This window comes from Saccharomyces cerevisiae, chromosome X (genome assembly GCF_000146045.2).
Source record: "Saccharomyces cerevisiae S288C chromosome X, complete sequence".
Lineage (NCBI taxonomy): Eukaryota > Fungi > Ascomycota > Saccharomycetes > Saccharomycetales > Saccharomycetaceae > Saccharomyces > Saccharomyces cerevisiae.
Window position 1 is genome coordinate 603,098 of NC_001142.9, and position 21,633 is coordinate 624,730.

Here is a 21,633-nt window from a genome sequence, read left to right on the forward strand (position 1 = left end):
AAACAGCATATAATCTGATGACTGAGAGGTCTTTAGTTTAAAGATTAATTAAATACACATAATAAGAGTAAATACGTGAATCATGGACGATATATTTTTATTTCAATTTCACAGATCCCCATTCATTTCGAATTTTGATTTTGATTTTGATTAGGCTGTTGGTTCATGGGTGGCATCATACCTGGCATGGGGAATGGTGGAAAGCTACCAAACATAGGTAAGGGTGGGAAGCTTGGATGCATTGGTGGAGCGGGAGGGTTTGGTGTTCCAGACATACTATTACCCATATTACTGTTCAGATTAGACATATTTGCATTGTTTACGTTGTTGTTGTTATCAATTATATTACCGAGGTTTGAGTCTGTATCATTCGCGGAATTCAACTTCCCTTGCTGTTGGAGGGATAATAGGCCCATTAGGATCCTCCTAGGATTATAATCTTGTTGTAGTTTTTCCTGTCTATGTAAATACTCCATCCAGGTAAATTCGTTAAAACCGTAATTGAAATAATCACTTAAGTTGGCCCCCGGTTGCCTCCAGGGTTTCTCCTTTAATACTTCAGGATCTATTGTCGTTATGCCAACACTATCAAAGATTCCCTCTTTATCCAGGTCTATAGAACCAGTCATTGCTTTCGGTACATTTCCATCGCTCTCTGTAGCTTTTACGGTCGTTGCCGTTACACCTTGATTTGCTTCTCCTTCTGTTATTAGTCTTTCATCTGATGTCTTTGTGATGGTATTGGATACATCTGTAGCTACGCTAATTACGTCTTTGCTTGAAGATGTCGCTGCGGTAGAATAAGAATCGAGTAGTTTTGCATCTAACCTAGTAGGGTCAGGACCCAGACTTATGATAACCTCTAGGTCAGAATCACTATCGTCATCTGAGGAGTCAGAGTAGATATCTTCATCAGAACGATCATCTCTGGCAGTAGCTGGAGTTTCTTCCACGGGAGAGTCGAATTTTTGCCTTTTAACTATATCAGGATTACTGGACGCACCTGCGTCTGCTTCATCATCTCTTGATCGTTTAGATGAAGGTAGTGCTAATTCGGAGTCGGAACCATACAAGAACTTGTCGTCTTCGTCTTCACTGGAGCTCATTTAGAGAAATGCTAATAATTTTAGTGTAGGCAAAAGGAATAAGAATGCAAAGCACGATGGTGCGGTTTAACAAAGTGAATTTGGTGATGTACTCTCTCAAGATTTATGTCGCATTATTCGCTACGAAGGTTTTTCAAGATTAAAACGAATCTCCTTTCCCATCGCGACATACGATAAGGCTAATAACGCTACGGTATTATGTCATGGAGCTTGAGACATTGAATACATATATATACCTATATATAATATATATATATGCAAATACACAAATTCTTAGCAATTTGAGTGAGACAATGGAAATAAAGAAATGAGTGTGAATGGATATATTTTGAGGGAAGGGGGAAGATTGTAGTACTTTTCGAGAATTAAGAATAGGTTTTACTAAACTTGTAGGATATTTCTTGAAACCTGACCTTGTCATAATAATCTTGATCATTAGAACTGCTGAAGGAGTAAGCCGCAGCATATCTTGACAGTTTGGAGTTCAACTTTTTTAGGAATTCTAACTCTTTTGAATTTAATTTTTGTAGTGATGGCGGTGGTGATTTTTCAACGTCGAAGGCAATTTCTAATGGGTAATAGTAGGAGGGCACCTGAGGTTCATCTATAAATGGATCTGCCTCATATACATTATCGGAGGCGTTGTTATTATTGCTGGTATTATTATAGTAATTACAATTAGTGCTTTTATGGTTGCTATAGTGACGATTATTAAAGGAATGTATGTTATCAGTATGTGGTGGAAACTGATCTTGATATTGGGAGTATGAATCCGTGTTTTTTGAATTTATTGATTCATGAATATTTGTGGGTTTTGAATAGGTATAATTAGTGGTATATGGGTAGAAGTCTTGTGTGTATGGGAATTCATTGAATTCAAAATTTTCTTGGAATATTTTGATATCTTTTTGTGCATTTGTATTAGTTTCATATTTTATTGTGTCACTAATATCGATATCATCTCCATTTCTGTTGCTCTTTTGAAAGTTATCATGGTTATTGAATGATGAGTGGAACGTAGATGCGGATTCATCATTAGAAAAAAGAGATGATAATGAAGAGGATCTGGTACTTTCAGAGCTCTTTTTTCCTCTTTCAGGACCAGTTGCCATTGTGCAGTCCTTCGTAGTTTTCGTTTCCTTGGAAATAGGCTGAGAATCAATATTTTCCAAATTCAGAAACTCTTCATTGAACAATATTTGAGGATTAATTAAATGAATTGGTTGTGTATGAACCAAGTTCTGCAGCTGAGATGAGGCAATTTTGTCAGACTTTTCAAAATGCCAACTTCTAGGGGAAATTGTAGATCCAAAAGAAAAACAAGGACGGTCTTCTTGATCGGTGGTTGTGTCATAATAAATGTTAGGTTGTTGTTGCTGTTCAAAAGGAAAGAGGAAGAAACCATCTTCTAAGGCAGCGTGAAGTTTTCCATGCATATCCGCTTGCATTTTGTTTGTGGGGAGAGGAATAGAAAAGCTTTTCTTTTATTATTTTTTTCCTTTTTCACCAGTAATGGGTGCCAGTAGGAATTTGTTTCTCTGTAGGTGACTAATGACAGTAGTATATTATGCTTTTAATCTTTAACAATACTACTGGTCGATTTATAATATGATAATGTAAAATAAATCGTAATAGGATAGTCGATGTTTGTATCTACTTCACGAAACAGTTATGGTATACGGTAGTTTAAATATCTGAAGAAGCAAAAATACCGAACTACAAGGGAAGCATTTTGAGAAAAATATTAAGATCAAAAGATAATTAATTTACCTTAAATACATAAAAGAGGAAAAGTAATATACAAGGTAAACAACAGGCAAGGAACAAGATCAAAAACGTCCGACCCCAATTTAGTAGTAAATTACAGTAAGAGAAAAAGGTATTGGGGCTGATACATATTAATTGTGCGTTGTTGTTGTTGTTTAATTTTAGATTGGCTATTATGAGTACACACAAAACGTTGTAAACGCAATCACCCATGGATAAGCGCTCCCTTTAAAATGCACTACGAAATCATTGATCTACTAACTTTAAACCGGACTTAAACCATCAAAGGGTGCTCTAGATCTCATCGATGTATTCTGATGCAGCCAAAATTGCGCAATCAATCACGTTTCCCGATATAGAAAACTAATTGGCTGTGTTACGTGGCTGGGGGTTCTGTAATTCCTTTCTTCCCCGGTGAATCATCAAGATTGGGCTAAGCGCCTTTGATCCTTTCCCTCGAAGACGGAAATGGGGCCGCAGGATAAAAAATGGTGTGTCTGTAATTCCGATTTTTTGCTTATGTAATCATGTAACTTTCTTCTAGTCCCTTTGCAGACATGCATGACACTTCCTTACCCGAATAGTGAGTTAGATCTGTGTTAGGATGCAGGATGGGCAGTTCAAAGGCTTTTCTTATCGTATCTTTACCTTTTCCTGTAACTAAGAAGGTTTTTGAGTGCATGTAAAGGCACATAAATGAAACTTTAATTCCCTGCGTATTTAAGACCCAAGAAGCCACCATGACGCTTCCTTGATGTTGTATCTACCCCCAATCCTGGCGCCCCCTCCTGCGGGCACGCATGCGCCTTTGATCCTTCCCCTCGAAGACGAAAAGTAAACAAAGATACGCACTTTTTTTCTCCAACGCAGTATTGAAGGTACCATCACATGCTTACTCACTTTGCGGCTGCTATAACACCGTGGCAGTGTAACGTTTTACCGTTTGTCCTTTGCTACCGCATTTTAAAGTGGTACAAGATGTTGAGAGAAAAGATTTCCTGCAGCCATGATTAGGAGAGGTAATAGCGGATGACATCAACGAATAAGCTTTATCCAGCGGCTTGTATAGTTCTGTGTACACAATTACTGCCGGGCTCTCTGAGCATTTGCGTTTCTCGGGCTAGCTTCATTACTTAGTAACTTCAAATTAATGAAATATTTAATTATCATGATTCCAAACAAAACTACTTTAATTTCAATCACATTTTTGTTATCTGCCTGAAACGATAGCTGTACGGGTACGTTCTTGATAAATAAAACTCAGTGTTTAAAACTCTCTTTTTACATCTGTTCGCCGATGATTGCTTGCTCGGAGGTACTAGTCATCGGAATTGAGGAAATTCCTTTTCTCCTTTGTTTTCTCTTTATCCCCGCGTAAATACGCGGAATGCCAATAATCAAGTACACATTCTTTCTCCAAGTTGGCCAAAAAATAGTTCAAATTCTTTAAACTAAGCGCTATTAATTATTATTAATTATATAAGTTTGAAAATATCAATGCAGGACCCTATTTCTTCACGAGGGTGTATCCAGAAACGGTTTCTTATATAGTGTTGGCGCTCACTTTTTTCCTACCCACGTCTATATATGCAACGCCTACTTGTTTTAATCAACATCACAATTTTATGCTTTTGAGGTACAGCAGTTAGCCGTACGTTTTCGGCAGTCGCTAAAAATGTAAGCGCGGCATTTACTGCCATTTAGTGGACTTCTTGAGGTTCTTTTGACATCCGCATTCTTGCAGCAAATACACCCCCACCCTTCTTTTATTGAGAATATCTACTGAACCTCCGTGAGGGAATACATTAATCAAATTACTCCAACACCATACGGGCCGTGGCGGAAAGAACAGCATGATATAGATAATATATGATATGAATTGATTTTTTTTTCTTTTTTTCTTGCGGCTGGTATGGTATTGTAAGGATGATAGTGCATTCTATGAGTGATTTTTGTGACGGTGACGTACGATCTCTATACCTTTTTAGCCGCCCATCTTCTGCCTTTCATTTTTATGCCAACCCTCCATCCATACATCCTTTTTAACCCATACATATCATTTAGATTATTGTTTTTTAATTTTTTTTTTATCAGATGTTGTTCATCGCGAAATTTATAATCTTTCGATTGAATCGCACTTGTCGTGCATAATGATAAATACCTTCCGGAGAGAAAACTCAGACCCACTGGGAAGTTCCTACCTGCCGAGTAAGACCAGCTTGAAAAATTTGAAATTTCAACTGAGAATCAGAATATATTACTGCCCTTCGTGTTGTAGGGTTATTCATTAACTATATACGATATTATAAACAGCATAGATAATCAAACAAAAAAATGTATGCATATAATAGAGGAATTGGATGACTAAATGTTCTTATATTGGAGTTAGTGGAGATGCGTGGTAGATTTGAATTAAATAGAAAGTGCTGGGGTTGATAAACCACGAAATATCGCAGTTGAGGAGAATGATAAGCCAGGATAGATGGTAGCGCATTTTTGGGGCAATCTCACTGTAGGTCCACCACAACTCAATATGACTACATCGAATCAGTTATAAGGCAAGTTTTTAGTTTACTAACAAATATTTCCATCTTATTTTTTTTTTTTGCAGGGCTAAGAGAACAAAGAAGGTCGGTATCACAGGTAAATACGGTGTCCGTTATGGTTCATCATTGAGAAGACAAGTTAAGAAGCTTGAAATTCAACAACATGCCAGATATGACTGTTCCTTCTGTGGTAAGAAGACTGTTAAGAGAGGTGCAGCTGGTATTTGGACTTGTTCCTGTTGTAAGAAGACCGTTGCCGGTGGTGCTTATACTGTTTCTACTGCAGCTGCCGCTACTGTTAGATCTACCATCAGAAGATTAAGAGAAATGGTTGAAGCTTAAACTTCTTTCATTCATTTTCTCTTGGCTTTCACTAGGTATATCTATTCCATAACGACTATGTTTTGTATTTGTTAATTTACATAAAACCATATCAGTACATCAACGAACTGTAAAAAAGAAACTTTAGCATAATTATTGCGGATATTTAAACTCACTTGCAGGTAAGAGCAAAAGGCGATTGATTTCCAGTCCGCCTCTTGTCACGTGATTTAGTAAGAAATTTTGACAGCACCCTCGGTTTAATGGAAAAGAGGGGCGTTTTTCGATGAACCCGAGGGGAGACTAGAGAATCATCTCGGTTGAATGGAGCATTATTTTTTTAGTAGCGCCCGCCCGGAGAAATGGACGTTGGCGAATGAGCCATGAATTATTAACCGCCCATGTCTACCAGATACCACATCGTATGACAGTACCAGCCTAGTCCCGGTAAACCGCAAACGGACCTTAATTGTGACGAAGGGCCCAAATTTGATGGGTCGGTGTTAATGATTAGTCCTCATTGTCATAATAAAGTGTGATGATGGAGGCAATGATGATATACGGTAGTACTACTGCTCGAGGTGCTATCTTTTAACCAATCCTTTGAGATTCTTGTCGCCACGGAGTTACTACCTTTTACAAACCGTAATGTCACATTTTGCATATATCTTATGTATAAATATATAGTTCACTTACTACTTGTTCTCGTTTTGTTAACTTTCTTGTTGTAGTTCTTCTTGTTCTTGGCGTTTCCCCCTTTGTTTTCTATCTGCTTCATAAGTAAAGTGCAAAGCATTTTGGAAGATATTATCAATTGAGTCATTGAAAGAAACTTGGCATCTTCCCTATTACTAAAACTAAGAATACTTGATTCAAGAAAGAAGTTTATATTAGTTTTAGCCGTAAGATAACATAACAAAGAAGAAGAAAGAAAAATGTCTCAAAAAAAGAAGGCTTCCCATCCAGCCATCAATCTCATGGCTGGCGGCACAGCAGGTTTATTTGAAGCATTGTGTTGTCATCCTTTAGATACAATTAAGGTGAGAATGCAAATATACAGACGGGTAGCTGGTATTGAACATGTTAAACCCCCAGGATTTATTAAAACTGGGCGTACCATTTATCAAAAAGAAGGTTTCTTGGCTCTGTATAAAGGTCTAGGTGCTGTGGTCATCGGTATTATACCTAAGATGGCAATCCGTTTCTCGTCTTATGAATTCTATAGAACCTTATTGGTTAACAAGGAATCAGGAATTGTGTCTACCGGTAATACTTTTGTTGCTGGTGTTGGGGCTGGTATCACCGAAGCTGTTCTTGTCGTGAACCCGATGGAAGTTGTAAAGATTAGGTTACAAGCTCAGCATTTAACTCCGAGTGAGCCAAATGCTGGTCCTAAATATAACAACGCCATTCATGCAGCCTACACTATTGTCAAAGAAGAAGGTGTTTCTGCCTTATATAGAGGCGTTTCCTTAACTGCGGCAAGGCAAGCAACTAATCAGGGTGCTAACTTCACAGTTTATTCTAAACTGAAGGAGTTTTTGCAGAATTACCATCAGATGGATGTCCTACCTTCATGGGAAACTTCTTGCATAGGTTTGATTTCGGGTGCTATTGGGCCGTTTTCCAACGCTCCATTGGATACTATAAAGACAAGGCTGCAAAAGGATAAGTCCATCTCATTGGAAAAACAGTCCGGTATGAAGAAAATCATAACCATTGGTGCTCAACTACTGAAAGAAGAAGGTTTTAGAGCTTTGTACAAGGGTATTACCCCAAGAGTGATGAGGGTGGCTCCAGGTCAGGCTGTCACCTTTACCGTTTATGAATATGTAAGGGAGCATTTAGAAAATTTGGGTATATTCAAGAAGAATGACACACCAAAGCCAAAGCCATTAAAGTAGATGATGAACAATGGGACTACAAAATGAAATAAAGAAAAAATAGAAATAGGCTAGAAGATCAATTATTAATCGCCCTATTCTTCCTTATTACCTACACAAAATAAAGCAGCAACATAAGAAACAAAAACAAAATGAAAACAAACCAAATAAATCTATGTAAGCATACTCATTTCAATTTGATATTCATTACTTGACTTTTTTGTCCTTATTTGAGGCTCCATAAGCGCGCCATTTTTCCCTACTCCCTTTTTTCGTAAATAGTAATAATGTGCTGAAAAGAACAATGAAGTAGTTATCATACATATTCCGTCGTGTCGATATGAGGGGAGGTGTCTCTTTCTTTCATCCCTTGTCGCAACCTCCAATATATAAGAGCATAAGCAACTGATCTTACTTTAGTAATTAACTTAGCATACCTAGCCCGAAGGAAGAAAAAAAATTCACCTCAACAACATGGTTCCTAAGTTTTACAAACTTTCAAACGGCTTCAAAATCCCAAGCATTGCTTTGGGAACCTACGATATTCCAAGATCGCAAACAGCCGAAATTGTGTATGAAGGTGTCAAGTGCGGCTACCGTCATTTCGATACTGCTGTTCTTTATGGTAATGAGAAGGAAGTTGGCGATGGTATCATTAAATGGTTGAACGAAGATCCAGGGAACCATAAACGTGAGGAAATCTTCTACACTACTAAATTATGGAATTCGCAAAACGGATATAAAAGAGCTAAAGCTGCCATTCGGCAATGTTTGAATGAAGTCTCGGGCTTGCAATACATCGATCTTCTTTTGATTCATTCGCCACTGGAAGGTTCTAAATTAAGGTTGGAAACTTGGCGCGCCATGCAAGAAGCGGTTGATGAAGGATTGGTTAAGTCTATAGGGGTTTCCAACTATGGGAAAAAGCACATTGATGAACTTTTGAACTGGCCAGAACTGAAGCACAAGCCAGTGGTCAACCAAATCGAGATATCACCTTGGATTATGAGACAAGAATTAGCAGATTACTGTAAATCTAAAGGTCTCGTCGTCGAAGCCTTTGCCCCATTGTGTCACGGCTACAAAATGACTAATCCAGATTTATTAAAAGTTTGCAAAGAGGTGGACCGTAATCCAGGTCAAGTTTTGATTCGTTGGTCTTTACAACACGGTTATTTACCACTACCGAAGACTAAAACTGTGAAGAGGTTAGAAGGTAACCTTGCAGCCTACAACTTTGAACTGTCAGACGAACAGATGAAATTTCTTGATCATCCTGATGCTTATGAGCCTACCGATTGGGAATGCACAGACGCGCCATAAAAAGAAAATGCGAACCGTAGAATAACGTATATAGAACATATAATTAGTTTACGTTTCACAAAGTATTAATATTACATGTAGCTTTTTCAGGACTTTCGATCTAAATCAAAGATTAAAGGAGCTGCTAGAGGTAGAAAAGGAAATCATTGACTTTTCTTGAAGATTTATGAGCGGGTAACTGGAGATGGAAATTTTCAGAAAAATTGTAAATGGATGCGATGACTTCGATGTGACGTTACTAGTCTTACCATTGTAAAAACCACTATCGGTGCCAAAAGATAAGCGCAATCAACTAAGAAATTTACCACGCTCTTTGTATTGTATTTATCTCCAATTTAATCTTTCTTTTGGTGTGAAAATTTAGCGAAAATGTCATTGGTGAATTCGTTAACACACTACGAAATTTTAAGAATTCCATCGGATGCAACACAAGATGAAATCAAAAAGGCATATAGGAATCGGTTACTAAATACGCACCCCGATAAACTTTCTAAAAGCATACATGATACGGTTAGCAACGTCACAATCAATAAGATTCAAGATGCTTATAAAATACTATCGAATATAAAAACTCGTCGCGAATATGATAGGTTGATCCTTGAAAACTATAAACGCCAAGGATTTCATAATTGTGGTGATGGGCTGGATGAATTTTCCTTAGACGATTTCTCATTTGATGAAGATAAGCTGGAGTTTATGATGAATTGTCCTCGCTGTCAATTTGTTGGTGGTTTTCATTTTAGTGAGAGTTTGTTAGATGAATGCATTGATAATGTAGACGCTATGGAACGGAGTCATTCTGGTTATCAATTATTAACCCAATGTAGCGCATGCAGCTTATGGCTGAAGGTTAATTTTGACATCGAGGAAGAGCAAGAAGGACAATAATGAAAATGGGAGGGGAAATTGAGCATATCAGATAAATCTGTTTATAGAATTATTATTTTACTTCGTGGGAAATCGAATGGTGTATATAAAAGAGGTTGTAAAATTGACGAAATAAATAGTATTTAGGCAACTAAAGATAAAAAAATATTATTTATTTTTATTCGCGGTGCGTTGCCAGATTTTTTTTGACATGCGGAATTTTGGTAAAAAGAAAAATGCAGATATGAATAGTAAACAAAGGAATAAAAAGCCTTTCATGAAGAAGTTCGTGTTCGAGATCTTCTTCCTTCTTTTTCGCTGTCGACGATAGATATGAATGCTTTTGCCATTGATTTCAAATCCGTCATTAAGCTAACATGACCTGAAGAACTGGCGATTTTACAAACAACTGGAAAGCCTCTCTGTTCAGGCAATAACCATTTATGGTGAACAACACCGTCGCCCGGACCATAGTAAAAATCTTCATAATTCCCATCTTTTATATCTTGTATACCGTTCACTTTAGCACCTCTAACAGTGGGAACCTTGTTACCGTAAACCATGGCCAATGGAGGATATTCTTTGTTCGGGTCGTAATCTAAGCTATCCAAATAATTCTTTGTACGTTTTAAAGTTCTCGCTAAATATTCACAGCTATCTTCATAAGATGTATGGAAGACTTCATCGAAAGGCACATCCCTTGGTACCTGTTTATTATTGCCGGCTACATTCCTAACAACAGGTGCATTTAGGACAAACTTGGTAGTTGCGTTTAGGGTAGCTTTAAGCGAAAGCGCTGATTTCGTTTTCCTTGGTAATAATTTTGATTTTTCGTGAGCTGATTCCTCTCTTTTCTCATTGACGAGAGGTGACAAGCCAAGGGTTTTCCAAACATCTGTATCAAAAAAATCGAAATCATACCTCTCTAAGGTAATTTTGTCAACAAAACATCTACCATCTAACGGTAGAAAATAGAAACTACTTCTCATAAAAAAGTTGGTTTCTTTAGTGAAAATAGTTTTATTCCACATCACATCATCTCCAAACCTAATAGGACCTAAAATATTTGGACATTGGCTTGGGGAACCCACGTAAATAATACCTCTTATCAAATGAGTACAGTCTTGCAACACTTTATGTGCGACCAATCCGCCCATTGAATGGGCAATGATGTATATTCCCTTCTTATTTTTTTGCTTATTGTAAATTTCCTCTAGTTTAGTCGTTAAATGCTTGGCAGATATGTCCAAGGATAATCTCCAATCATAGCCAAACTGCTGAACATTTAAATTAGGATTTGCGTCTAGCCTCTTTATCAACCTCTTAGAGATATCAACAGGCCCTATATGTGTTAGCATTCCATCAGGGACAATCTCCTTCTGAGTTTTAAGTTCATCTTCGTCATTAGGTCCGATCAATAAATCGACTTTCGTCATATTCAAACCTGCCTTTAATGGGATCCAAATTCGCTTATGAGTAGTAGCATCCCTTAGCACACTACCTCGATATCCACCCATTATAACGACATCTCCTTCCAATTCATTCCATATAGATTCTAAACGCGAACGGTAATATCCGTCATGAGTTTTGTCGAATGGGTCTGCTGTTATTTGCTTAATGGAGTTCTTCAAGGCATCCATTTCCAAAGATTCTTTAACAGCCCTTAACCTTGAATTATCAATGCCCCTTTCGTATTTAAATAATTCTATCTCTTCCAAGGAAGAAATGGAGGTTGATTTTTTCAGTTTTTGCTTGATCTCATTCTTTCTTAGATTCTTTTTGATGAACTCATCTGGAGTCTTGGGAAGCACAGTTTTAATTATGGCTAATGGTGAACTTGATCGGAAATTTGTATTACCAAATGGTAAGGAAAAGGAGAAAGTTTTATGAGAGCTGTCATAGTTCCCGTCATGCGAATAAGAAATAATTTCATCGAGATCTTCATCATCAGCGTCAAGAGAAATGGCACTCGCTTGCTTCTCTTCTAAATTATGATAGTTATTGGGCCCAGTTGTTTCCTTCTTTCTTCCCCTTTGTTCACTATCGCTGTCTTTTTCTACTTTATTGCTTATAACTCTTGCACCTCCAATCAAGGTATCCACTTTCTCCATTGTATCCAATTCACCTTCGCTTTCATTTACGGAAAAAAAGCTTACATCACTACCACTATCACTTGAATCAGAAAGACATTGCTTGTTATATTTATCATTATCGGAAATAAGATCAGTAGCCGGAGTTGCCATCATTGTAATACTCCCCAGTTAACCTCTACAAGTTGATTCTTTTACGTATCACCAAAATAGGCAGGCTATTCTTACCCAGTCCTTTCTTTTTAAGGGCGTCATAGAGTTGTAAGCATTTTTTGAGAATGCAGTGATGAGCTATTAACTTCTCAAAACTTCCTGACGTTTTATTACCCGGATTGAAGTACCTTGTATTCTTGGAGATGTCTGTGGTCGAGTTAGGAAGTGTGAACATGCCTATCAACGCCCCAAAAACCAGTGCAGATAATGATCTGGAACAATTTTTCCGTGTTTTAAACTTCCTCAGTAGAAGTATTTTTATTTAGTCGACTATAAAGGTGGAAGTCCATACTTAAGAGATATTAAGGGTATTTTGATCAACAAGTAAGTAACAATCGTTATAAAAATACAATAGCAAAAGTATGAGCGGAGAAAATCGTGCTGTGGTGCCGATTGAATCAAACCCTGAAGTTTTTACAAATTTTGCACATAAATTAGGTTTAAAAAATGAATGGGCGTATTTCGATATCTATAGCTTAACAGAGCCAGAGTTACTAGCATTCTTACCAAGGCCAGTGAAGGCCATTGTGCTGCTATTTCCGATAAACGAGGATAGAAAATCGAGTACCAGTCAACAAATTACAAGTTCTTATGATGTTATATGGTTTAAGCAATCAGTCAAAAATGCGTGCGGATTGTATGCAATTCTTCATTCTTTGAGCAATAACCAGTCATTGTTGGAGCCCGGCTCCGACTTGGACAATTTTTTAAAATCTCAAAGTGATACTTCAAGCTCGAAGAATAGGTTTGATGATGTTACTACCGACCAATTCGTCTTGAATGTAATAAAAGAGAATGTACAAACATTTTCTACTGGCCAGTCAGAAGCACCAGAAGCAACTGCAGATACTAATCTACACTATATCACATATGTGGAAGAGAACGGAGGGATATTTGAACTGGATGGAAGGAATTTGAGCGGACCCCTCTATTTGGGAAAGAGTGACCCAACTGCCACCGATTTGATTGAACAGGAATTAGTTAGAGTGAGAGTCGCCTCATATATGGAAAATGCAAATGAAGAAGATGTATTAAACTTTGCTATGCTAGGATTGGGCCCTAATTGGGAATAATAATTGTTTTATTACTGCGTAGTCAAATATGTATTTACAGAATTCTTTTAAATATATAATTCACCTACTCATCATAGCCACCGCCAAAAGAAAGGAAACCTCCAGTTTGTCTGGAATGTCTCGAAAAATAATCGAAATCGATGGACACAGCGTTTGCTAATAACACGGCCCTTTGATCCAAAGTTAGTACTTGAGAACTTAGCATCTCAGTAGGATAAATATTATCAAAGCATCTCTGCGAATCAAATCTAACAACATAAACACCAGTATCGGTAAACATTTCTCTTCCTAAACCAACCCAATTTCTGTCTACACTCGCCATTATCTTACCATCAGCATCTGTTACAGGAAAATCAAATGATAAGAAAGGTGCATCTATCTTACCAAATTGGTCAAAAGTGGATCCTTCTACTCCATCTTTCTGGAATAATTCGTAACGACGCCTCCAGAGATGCCAGTTCTGAATGGTCTCTCCTACTGTCGTTCCTTCTTTACCGTCGTGATAGTGAGTGGAGTCACTGCCATTATCAACATACGCGGAAGGAGGTATGATAGTCTTTATATGAGAATTGATGAACGAAAAGGGCCTTTTAATCGTCATTATTACATTTCCCCAATTATCAAAGACATCTACCAAAAAAGGACGATGTAGACGATAAAACTGCCGCATTATGGCCTTTGTTATAGAAAAATCTCTTTCCATCATTGATGCTATTTTGTTTCCGTTCACATCCATTATGGCATACCTATTAGCCTGCTCGAAACCTAGAAAAACGTTCATAAATTCTATTTGCCTTTCGATAATAACTGTCGGTTCATTAAGTATCGTAGTAGCTATAGGATCATGTACTTTTATTATCCCGCTATTGCTATTTTCTTTAAATGCTTTTACTGATGGCGCCTTCGTTATTTGGTTCTTTTCACGAATTACTCTCCTAAATGGACCGTTTCTGATTACTTTACCAGAAGAAACCGTTAATGTTTTACTCAGTGTACTGAAATTTCTCATACATGATCGGTAAGTTAGAAATATTGCCGTTCTATGCATGTCGGTGTTATCCTTTATGTTTGACCTTTAATCTTCTTTTGTTTTGTCTTTTTTCATTTCGTACTTTTCAAATCCTTATTGCCGGTAGGCTTACAAACTTGAATGAAGTATATAACGAAGTCAATGAAACCTCTCCCATACTAGGTTCGGAACCTGTTAAGGGGAACAAGACCGCGCACTTGTTATGAAAATTCTTCCTATAACTATATTGAAAGCTATTTTTCCACATCGGCAGACAAACGACTGTCCAGACTTAGTAAAGCTCTTGGTCGATTTTGTACATTGCCTTTCCTTTACAGCTCCAAGATATTATATATATTTTTGACAAGGTAATCAATTGCCCCACAAATCTTCCATATAAAAACCTATATATGCTATTAACCGAATGGCAATTCCCTCTATCTCATATCTCACCTCTACAGTAATCCTTCCGTGGTATCTGGTCTATAGAAATGGGTACTGTTTCATTTAAACGTGTTATCACTTGATCCAATGGTTACCATCTGACTTTGGCATCAATCCCTTCTTAAAAAGTAACCAATCAATGATATGCGATTGTTTATGAAGTCCATTCAACAAACAATGGGAGTTTGGCCGAGTGGTTTAAGGCGTCAGATTTAGGTGGATTTAACCTCTAAAATCTCTGATATCTTCGGATGCAAGGGTTCGAATCCCTTAGCTCTCATTATTTTTTGTATTTTTTTTTTTCACTTCCCATCTTTCCAAGAATCTTAGGAGAGGTGCCGCAGTACTTTTTTGGACTGAGCAAGAAGTATCGCAAAGCATGGAAAAGTAAGAAGGGTATAGCAAAAGTCTTTTCACAATAAGAGGATATTTTGCAGGCAAATTTCTGAAGACCACATAATATCGTCTTCTTGGCGCAACTAAGACGCAGAGAAATGCTTGTTTTCAAAAGGGGTATTCACGTAGTACCTAAACTACCAAATTCTAAGGCCCTACTGCAAAATGGAGTGCCTAATATACTCAGTTCTTCGGGATTCAAGACGGTGTGGTTCGACTACCAGCGATATCTATGTGATAAGCTAACGCTGGCGACAGCGGGACAGTCTTTGGAATCATATTATCCATTTCACATATTGCTGAAAACTGCAGGAAATCCATTACAGTCAAACATCTTCAATTTGGCGTCCTCTATCCATAATAACCATTTATTCGTGGAGAACATTCTACCTTCTGCTGTTGAACATGGCACTAACTCGAACGCCGTTGTGAAGACAGAGCCTTCTAGGCTTTTTTTATCCAAAATCAAAGATTCATTCAACGGCAGCGATTGGGAAGTAGTGAAGGAGGAAATGATTTACCGTGCTGAGAATGAAGTCTTGGGACAAGGCTGGTTATTTCTAGTTGAAAACAATGAGAAAAAACTCTTCATATTAACGAGCAATAATAATGGTACGCCGTATTATTTTCCCAGGAACCAGTCATTTGATTTAAACAGTGCGATATCCATCGATGAATTTGCTACCTTGAAACAAATGAAAGAACTGATAGGAAAGTCTACTAAGTTGAATGGTAAGGTTCAAGACTGGACCATGCCTATAATCTGTGTCAATCTGTGGGATCATGCTTATTTACATGATTATGGCGTTGGTAACCGGTCCAAATACGTGAAGAATGTTCTAGATAACTTGAATTGGTCAGTGGTAAATAATAGGATATTCTCTGGTATATCGAAGTAATGAAAAGAAAGGAAGCGATAGCCTCTTACCCTCATATGTAATTATAAAGGTATCGGGTAGAAGGGGATCTACCAAAATCTTATATACTGTAAATAGTTTTATTTTATCCTCTCGCTCGTGTTTTAAACAACCTTAATGGCAATTACTTTATCATTTTCATCTTTCAGCATTGTGGCCCTATTTCTATCGCATAGGGGCTTCAAACAATAATAGAGCAAGCTTTCGGGCATTCTATGGAACTCCCAATTGACTGTTTCATCACCTTCACTCAATTCGTATAACGTAATGACTTGATTCAGTTTTCCAGAGTCTTCGAACCACTGTAGTATCAAAGAAGCCCAACTGTCTAAGCTCTTCCATAATATAAAATATCTCGTAGTGGTGGTATTGCTGCTTCTCCTACCACTTTGGTCAATCGGTAAGCATTTGCCTTCTTTGGTCATTTGCGACCAAATTTCATCAATAAATACCTGTGATACAGATCTTTGGATGTCCTCATTATTAAAAAGATTTTTCGAGATTTTTTTTGAATCGTCATTATCTGTACTTCCACTATCTAGTTCGTTGTCATTGATTACAGTCCCGTCAACAGACATGTACCAAATTTTCTTGGTCTTGCAATATTGTGATATGATGTCTATCCACGTACTTATCTGTTGTCTCCTTGTTAAAGAATTGGGTTGACGGGTATATAGTGGAGGGAATGAGTATACTGGAGGTAATGCAGACATAATACACTTGCTATATTAGCGCAACAAGAATAATTCTGAGTGATGCTTTGAATTCAAATGGTTTAGTTGAGAAAATGTTAAAGAAATAACTGGACAAGCGAACTGCCTGCAAAAATTTTTGACAACCTTTCTGATATGCTTAACTTTTATGAATTAGGTATTTTTCTTAAGGGACAACAAATCCAGAAGAACGAAATTATTTGAGGAACCAGTTAAAAAGGTTATTTAACGAACACTATTAATGCAAAAAAATCTCTTGTACATGTTCATTACTCTATTCATGGGGTGTAATCATTTGTAGGCACAAAATGCAGACTCTTCAGTAGAAAGGAGCAAGTTCGATGAACAGTCCTTAGCTAACGCAAATATCTAAAAAAATATTCATATGAAGACTCTTTCTATCTACTATAGTTTACAAATATAATACTGTATATAAGACCATTTATTGGCTTAAAAGATTTTAACCAAGAGCAATCCTATGGAACGTTCTGTCCCACTTCACTCAAGTTTTTGAAAGGGTAAAAATTAAAAAAATTATAGAATTAACAGTAAAATGTGCTACGTTCCAAAAAAAAAAAATATGCACTATAGTATATTACTACATGTAATACTTCGGTCAAATACACTGGGAGTAAGTGAAAATAGAGATTGTTATCTCCATTAGTTTCTTCACATTCAATAACTACTTTTTCCGTATGAGGCGCTTACCTCATCAAAATGAAGAAAAAAAAAAGTATATAAGCAGCGTGATTGTCCGATCGAAATCTTTCATTTCTCACCCTCTCTCTCTTTAAACAGTCGCCCACACGTTCCCTCTTTTTTTTTTTCGATTGTTTTAGTTCCCCCCCTGCCTTTTCTTCTTTATCTTGTCCTTTTTAGTTTATCACATTTTTTTTGTTTTTGAGTATTTATCTTGTATCTAACTGTCTATCTGACTAGGAATCAATTTGTAAAGTTCTAAAAAAAAATTTAAAGGCGGCTATTGAAAATGAAATACGTTGTTGTTTCTGGTGGTGTTATCTCAGGTATTGGTAAGGGTGTTTTAGCGTCCTCTACAGGGATGCTACTGAAAACCCTCGGCCTAAAGGTTACTTCCATCAAGATTGACCCATATATGAATATTGACGCCGGGACGATGTCTCCCTTGGAACATGGTGAGTGTTTTGTACTTGATGATGGTGGGGAAACGGACTTGGATCTCGGTAATTACGAGCGGTACCTCGGTATTACCTTAAGCAGGGACCACAACATCACCACCGGTAAGATATACTCCCACGTAATTTCCAGAGAAAGGAGAGGTGATTATTTAGGTAAGACAGTTCAAATTGTTCCTCATTTGACTAACGCAATTCAGGATTGGATTCAACGTGTTTCAAAAATTCCAGTGGATGACACAGGATTAGAACCAGACGTCTGTATCATCGAGTTAGGTGGTACGGTCGGTGACATTGAGAGTGCGCCCTTCGTGGAAGCATTACGACAATTTCAGTTCGAAGTTGGAAGAGAGAATTTCGCCCTGATCCATGTTTCACTTGTGCCCGTCATTCATGGTGAACAGAAGACGAAACCCACCCAAGCAGCAATCAAAGATTTAAGGTCATTAGGGCTTATTCCCGATATGATTGCCTGCAGATGCAGCGAAGAACTTAACAGGAGCACTATTGACAAGATTGCCATGTTTTGCCATGTGGGGCCGGAGCAAGTGGTCAACGTTCATGATGTTAACTCCACGTACCACGTTCCCTTATTGCTGCTAAAGCAACATATGATCGACTACCTCCATTCAAGGTTGAAATTAGGTGAAGTGCCTCTAACCTTGGAAGACAAGGAAAGAGGGTCTCAATTATTGACTAACTGGGAAAACATGACCAAAAACCTAGATGATTCTGATGATGTTGTCAAGATTGCTCTTGTGGGAAAATACACTAATTTGAAGGATTCCTACCTATCTGTGACCAAATCCTTAGAACACGCAAGCATGAAGTGCCGTCGTCAGCTAGAAATCCTCTGGGTAGAGGCAAGTAACCTAGAGCCCGAAACTCAAGAGGTGGACAAGAACAAGTTCCACGATTCATGGAATAAGCTCAGTTCCGCCGACGGAATTTTGGTTCCTGGTGGATTTGGCACGAGAGGTATTGAAGGTATGATTCTTGCTGCCAAATGGGCCCGTGAATCCGGTGTTCCCTTTCTTGGTGTCTGTCTTGGATTACAAGTTGCCGCTATCGAGTTCGCCCGCAATGTGATAGGCCGCCCAAACAGCAGTTCTACAGAATTTTTGGACGAGACACTACTAGCTCCTGAAGACCAAGTAGTCATATACATGCCCGAGATCGACAAGGAACACATGGGTGGCACGATGAGATTGGGTTTGAGGCCTACCATTTTCCAACCGAACTCAGAATGGAGCAACATAAGGAAGCTTTATGGTGAAGTTAATGAGGTGCATGAGAGACATCGTCATCGCTATGAGATAAACCCGAAAATAGTGAATGATATGGAGTCTCGTGGCTTTATTTTTGTTGGTAAGGACGAGACGGGCCAGCGTTGCGAAATATTCGAATTGAAAGGCCATCCATACTACGTGGGCACTCAATACCATCCAGAGTATACATCGAAGGTGCTGGAACCATCAAGACCGTTTTGGGGGCTTGTGGCCGCAGCCTCCGGCACACTTGGTGAAGTGATCAAGGACATAAATCTAAGCGAGGGAAATGAAAATGAATGAATTGATGCGCTTACTACTTACTTACATACGGTTTTTATTCAAGTATATTATCATTAACATTAGTTGGTTAGACCAATGACACCACAGGCTGGTCTTGGACCGGCATTACCAGTCTTCAAAGATTCTTCAGTGTCACCCTTACCTAAGTCATCTTGGCCGGCGTGGATAACGACGCTTCTGCCTACAACGGAGGTAGGACCGATAAGCTTGATCAAAGAGTCCTTGAAGGAGCCCTTGGCCACACCATTTTCGTCCGTCTTTACGTTACCCATGTCACCGACATGTCTGACTTCGTCAGTTGGAGCACCATGTGTCTTCTTGAAAGGATTGAAGTGAGGACCAGCAGAGACACAACCATTGGTGGCATCTCCAAACTCATGAATGTGGAACCCACGTTCTGCGTTAGGACTGTTACCAGCGATCTCGTAAGAGACAGTGGTTGGCTCGGATTCGGAAGCCTGTTCGAACTTGACAACACCAGAGACACCGGCATCACCCTTTAACACTGCGACTGCTTGAACCATTATAAATTAATTATGTTTTATTTGTTTGCGCGATTGCTTTCTTGCCTGTTTTTCCGCAACATAGTTACAGCTAAACATTTGCCCAAAACCATCTTCTTATATATATATCTGCGATGGCGAGCCCAGCGGAAGGGATGTCCGCTTACTAATTCCGACACACCGGTTTAACCCCCCGGCGTGCTGGGGTGGGTGCCCCTAAGGGAGCGGGTTCTGTACTTCCAGTAAGCGGCATTTGCGCTGTCATCGCCTTATCGAACCCGCTACTGAGATCATGTCCTGAGTGGGTGAGTCGCACGCCCAATCGGCTGCACTTCAGAGATACTTACGTCCAATTTCGCATCATGCCAATATTACCTGTGGAAGTTGAAACTTTTTTTGCAGATGCCGATAATTTTCACATGGATGAGTCGCAGTGTCGTCGTACGTGATGAGGGCAGGCTTGAAAATTATTCTTCGAGCCCAATTCTCTTTACTTATAGGCATGCCATGTCTAATTAGGTAGTCATCTCAGTTTATCTTGTGCAGGGTAGAACCAAAGATAACAGCAAAAGAAAGAGCAAGCAATTATGACCGCACCATTGGTAGTATTGGGTAACCCACTTTTAGATTTCCAAGCCGACGTCACGGCTGAATACCTGGCCAAGTATTCTCTAAAGGAAAACGACGCAATTTTGGTCGATGCCAAATCAGGCGATGCTAAGATGGCTATTTTTGACGAGCTCTTACAGATGCCAGAAACAAAGCTTGTTGCAGGTGGTGCTGCTCAAAACACTGCTAGAGGGGCAGCATACGTTTTGGGCGCCGGCCAGGTGGTGTACTTCGGTTCCGTCGGTAAGGACAAGTTCAGCGAGAGATTGCTTAACGAAAACGAAAAAGCTGGTGTCAAGTCTATGTACCAAGTTCAAAATGATATTGGTACCGGTAAGTGTGCCGCATTAATCACTGGCCATAACCGGTCCTTGGTCACTGACTTGGGTGCTGCCAATTTCTTTACTCCAGACCACTTGGACAAGCATTGGGACTTGGTCGAAGCAGCTAAGCTCTTCTACATCGGTGGTTTCCACTTGACCGTGTCTCCAGACGCTATCGTTAAGTTGGGCCAACATGCTAAAGAGAACAGCAAACCTTTCGTGTTGAACTTTAGTGCTCCTTTCATTCCTCATGTCTTCAAAGACGCATTGGCCAGAGTTTTGCCTTATGCTACCGTCATCATCGCTAACGAATCGGAGGCCGAAGCCTTTTGCGACGCCTTCCAATTAGACTGTGCCAACACTGATTTGGAAGCTATTGCTCAAAGAATTGTCAAGGACTCTCCAGTTGAAAAGACTGTCATCTTCACCCACGGTGTCGAACCAACAGTGGTCGTGTCCTCCAAGGGTACCAGCACATATCCAGTCAAACCTTTGGACTCTTCTAAGATCGTCGACACCAACGGTGCTGGTGACGCCTTCGCTGGTGGCTTTATGGCTGGGTTGACTAAAGGTGAAGATTTGGAAACCTCTATTGACATGGGTCAATGGCTAGCTGCTTTGTCTATTCAAGAAGTTGGTCCCTCTTACCCTTCCGAAAAAATATCTTACTCTAAATAGATTCTTCTTACAATATAATAGAAATAAAATATACTCTACGTGTTCCCTCTAGCTTTTCATTCGTAGACATGTTTACCGCTTGTTCTTAAACCAAATAAGCCACCGTTACCACAATAAGGAAAAGAGG

The 21,633-nt window shown here is 38.8% G+C and overlaps 14 protein-coding genes and 2 non-coding genes across 16 annotated transcripts, besides 1 other annotated feature; 9 read left to right on the forward strand and 7 right to left on the reverse strand.

Annotated features, from left to right (window-relative positions):
• Positions 1-122: 122 nt before the first annotated feature.
• FIP1 (cleavage polyadenylation factor subunit FIP1) lies at positions 123-1,106 on the reverse strand (the record flags this gene model as incomplete). Its single annotated transcript, NM_001181750.1, has 1 exon — positions 123-1,106. One exon carries the CDS (start codon positions 1,104-1,106, stop codon positions 123-125), a length of 984 nt encoding a protein of 327 aa, NP_012626.1.
• A 365-nt stretch (positions 1,107-1,471) lies between these two features.
• On the reverse strand, positions 1,472-2,554 carry IME1 (transcription factor IME1; the record flags this gene model as incomplete). Its single annotated transcript, NM_001181751.1, has 1 exon — positions 1,472-2,554. The coding sequence occupies one exon, from the start codon at positions 2,552-2,554 to the stop codon at positions 1,472-1,474; it is 1,083 nt and encodes a 360-aa protein (NP_012627.1).
• A 284-nt stretch (positions 2,555-2,838) lies between these two features.
• On the reverse strand, positions 2,839-4,327 carry IRT1. The gene has a single exon (NR_132197.1). It is a non-coding gene; the product is annotated as an IRT1 (non-coding RNA).
• An 880-nt stretch (positions 4,328-5,207) lies between these two features.
• Positions 5,208-5,761, forward strand: RPL43B (60S ribosomal protein eL43 RPL43B; the record flags this gene model as incomplete). Its single annotated transcript, NM_001181752.3, has 2 exons — positions 5,208-5,209; positions 5,485-5,761. Coding segments are annotated over 2 exons (279 nt in total).
• Positions 5,762-6,675: 914 nt separating this feature from the next.
• SFC1 (Sfc1p) lies at positions 6,676-7,644 on the forward strand (the record flags this gene model as incomplete). The annotated part of the gene is made up of 1 exon (NM_001181753.1): positions 6,676-7,644. One exon carries the CDS (start codon positions 6,676-6,678, stop codon positions 7,642-7,644), a length of 969 nt encoding a protein of 322 aa, NP_012629.1.
• A 453-nt stretch (positions 7,645-8,097) lies between these two features.
• YJR096W (aldo-keto reductase superfamily protein) lies at positions 8,098-8,946 on the forward strand (the record flags this gene model as incomplete). The annotated part of the gene is made up of 1 exon (NM_001181754.1): positions 8,098-8,946. The coding sequence occupies one exon, from the start codon at positions 8,098-8,100 to the stop codon at positions 8,944-8,946; it is 849 nt and encodes a 282-aa protein (NP_012630.1).
• A 369-nt stretch (positions 8,947-9,315) lies between these two features.
• Positions 9,316-9,834, forward strand: JJJ3 (Jjj3p; the record flags this gene model as incomplete). Its single annotated transcript, NM_001181755.3, has 1 exon — positions 9,316-9,834. One exon carries the CDS (start codon positions 9,316-9,318, stop codon positions 9,832-9,834), a length of 519 nt encoding a protein of 172 aa, NP_012631.3.
• Positions 9,749-10,181: an origin of replication (ARS1019; Autonomously Replicating Sequence).
• Positions 10,089-12,059, reverse strand: YJR098C (uncharacterized protein; the record flags this gene model as incomplete). The annotated part of the gene is made up of 1 exon (NM_001181756.2): positions 10,089-12,059. One exon carries the CDS (start codon positions 12,057-12,059, stop codon positions 10,089-10,091), a length of 1,971 nt encoding a protein of 656 aa, NP_012632.2.
• A 419-nt stretch (positions 12,060-12,478) lies between these two features.
• On the forward strand, positions 12,479-13,189 carry YUH1 (ubiquitin-specific protease YUH1; the record flags this gene model as incomplete). The annotated part of the gene is made up of 1 exon (NM_001181757.1): positions 12,479-13,189. One exon carries the CDS (start codon positions 12,479-12,481, stop codon positions 13,187-13,189), a length of 711 nt encoding a protein of 236 aa, NP_012633.1.
• Positions 13,190-13,253: 64 nt separating this feature from the next.
• On the reverse strand, positions 13,254-14,237 carry AIM25 (Aim25p; the record flags this gene model as incomplete). Its single annotated transcript, NM_001181758.3, has 1 exon — positions 13,254-14,237. The coding sequence occupies one exon, from the start codon at positions 14,235-14,237 to the stop codon at positions 13,254-13,256; it is 984 nt and encodes a 327-aa protein (NP_012634.3).
• A 584-nt stretch (positions 14,238-14,821) lies between these two features.
• On the forward strand, positions 14,822-14,922 carry YNCJ0029W. Its single transcript is given in 2 exon segments — positions 14,822-14,859; positions 14,879-14,922. It is a non-coding gene; the product is annotated as a tRNA-Leu (tRNA).
• Positions 14,923-15,136: 214 nt separating this feature from the next.
• RSM26 (mitochondrial 37S ribosomal protein RSM26) lies at positions 15,137-15,937 on the forward strand (the record flags this gene model as incomplete). The annotated part of the gene is made up of 1 exon (NM_001181759.1): positions 15,137-15,937. The coding sequence occupies one exon, from the start codon at positions 15,137-15,139 to the stop codon at positions 15,935-15,937; it is 801 nt and encodes a 266-aa protein (NP_012635.1).
• A 122-nt stretch (positions 15,938-16,059) lies between these two features.
• VPS25 (ESCRT-II subunit protein VPS25) lies at positions 16,060-16,668 on the reverse strand (the record flags this gene model as incomplete). Its single annotated transcript, NM_001181760.1, has 1 exon — positions 16,060-16,668. One exon carries the CDS (start codon positions 16,666-16,668, stop codon positions 16,060-16,062), a length of 609 nt encoding a protein of 202 aa, NP_012636.1.
• Positions 16,669-17,656: 988 nt separating this feature from the next.
• On the forward strand, positions 17,657-19,393 carry URA8 (CTP synthase URA8; the record flags this gene model as incomplete). The annotated part of the gene is made up of 1 exon (NM_001181761.4): positions 17,657-19,393. One exon carries the CDS (start codon positions 17,657-17,659, stop codon positions 19,391-19,393), a length of 1,737 nt encoding a protein of 578 aa, NP_012637.4.
• A 59-nt stretch (positions 19,394-19,452) lies between these two features.
• On the reverse strand, positions 19,453-19,917 carry SOD1 (superoxide dismutase SOD1; the record flags this gene model as incomplete). The annotated part of the gene is made up of 1 exon (NM_001181762.1): positions 19,453-19,917. One exon carries the CDS (start codon positions 19,915-19,917, stop codon positions 19,453-19,455), a length of 465 nt encoding a protein of 154 aa, NP_012638.1.
• Positions 19,918-20,483: 566 nt separating this feature from the next.
• ADO1 (adenosine kinase) lies at positions 20,484-21,506 on the forward strand (the record flags this gene model as incomplete). Its single annotated transcript, NM_001181763.1, has 1 exon — positions 20,484-21,506. The coding sequence occupies one exon, from the start codon at positions 20,484-20,486 to the stop codon at positions 21,504-21,506; it is 1,023 nt and encodes a 340-aa protein (NP_012639.1).
• Between the last annotated feature and the right edge of the window lie 127 nt (positions 21,507-21,633).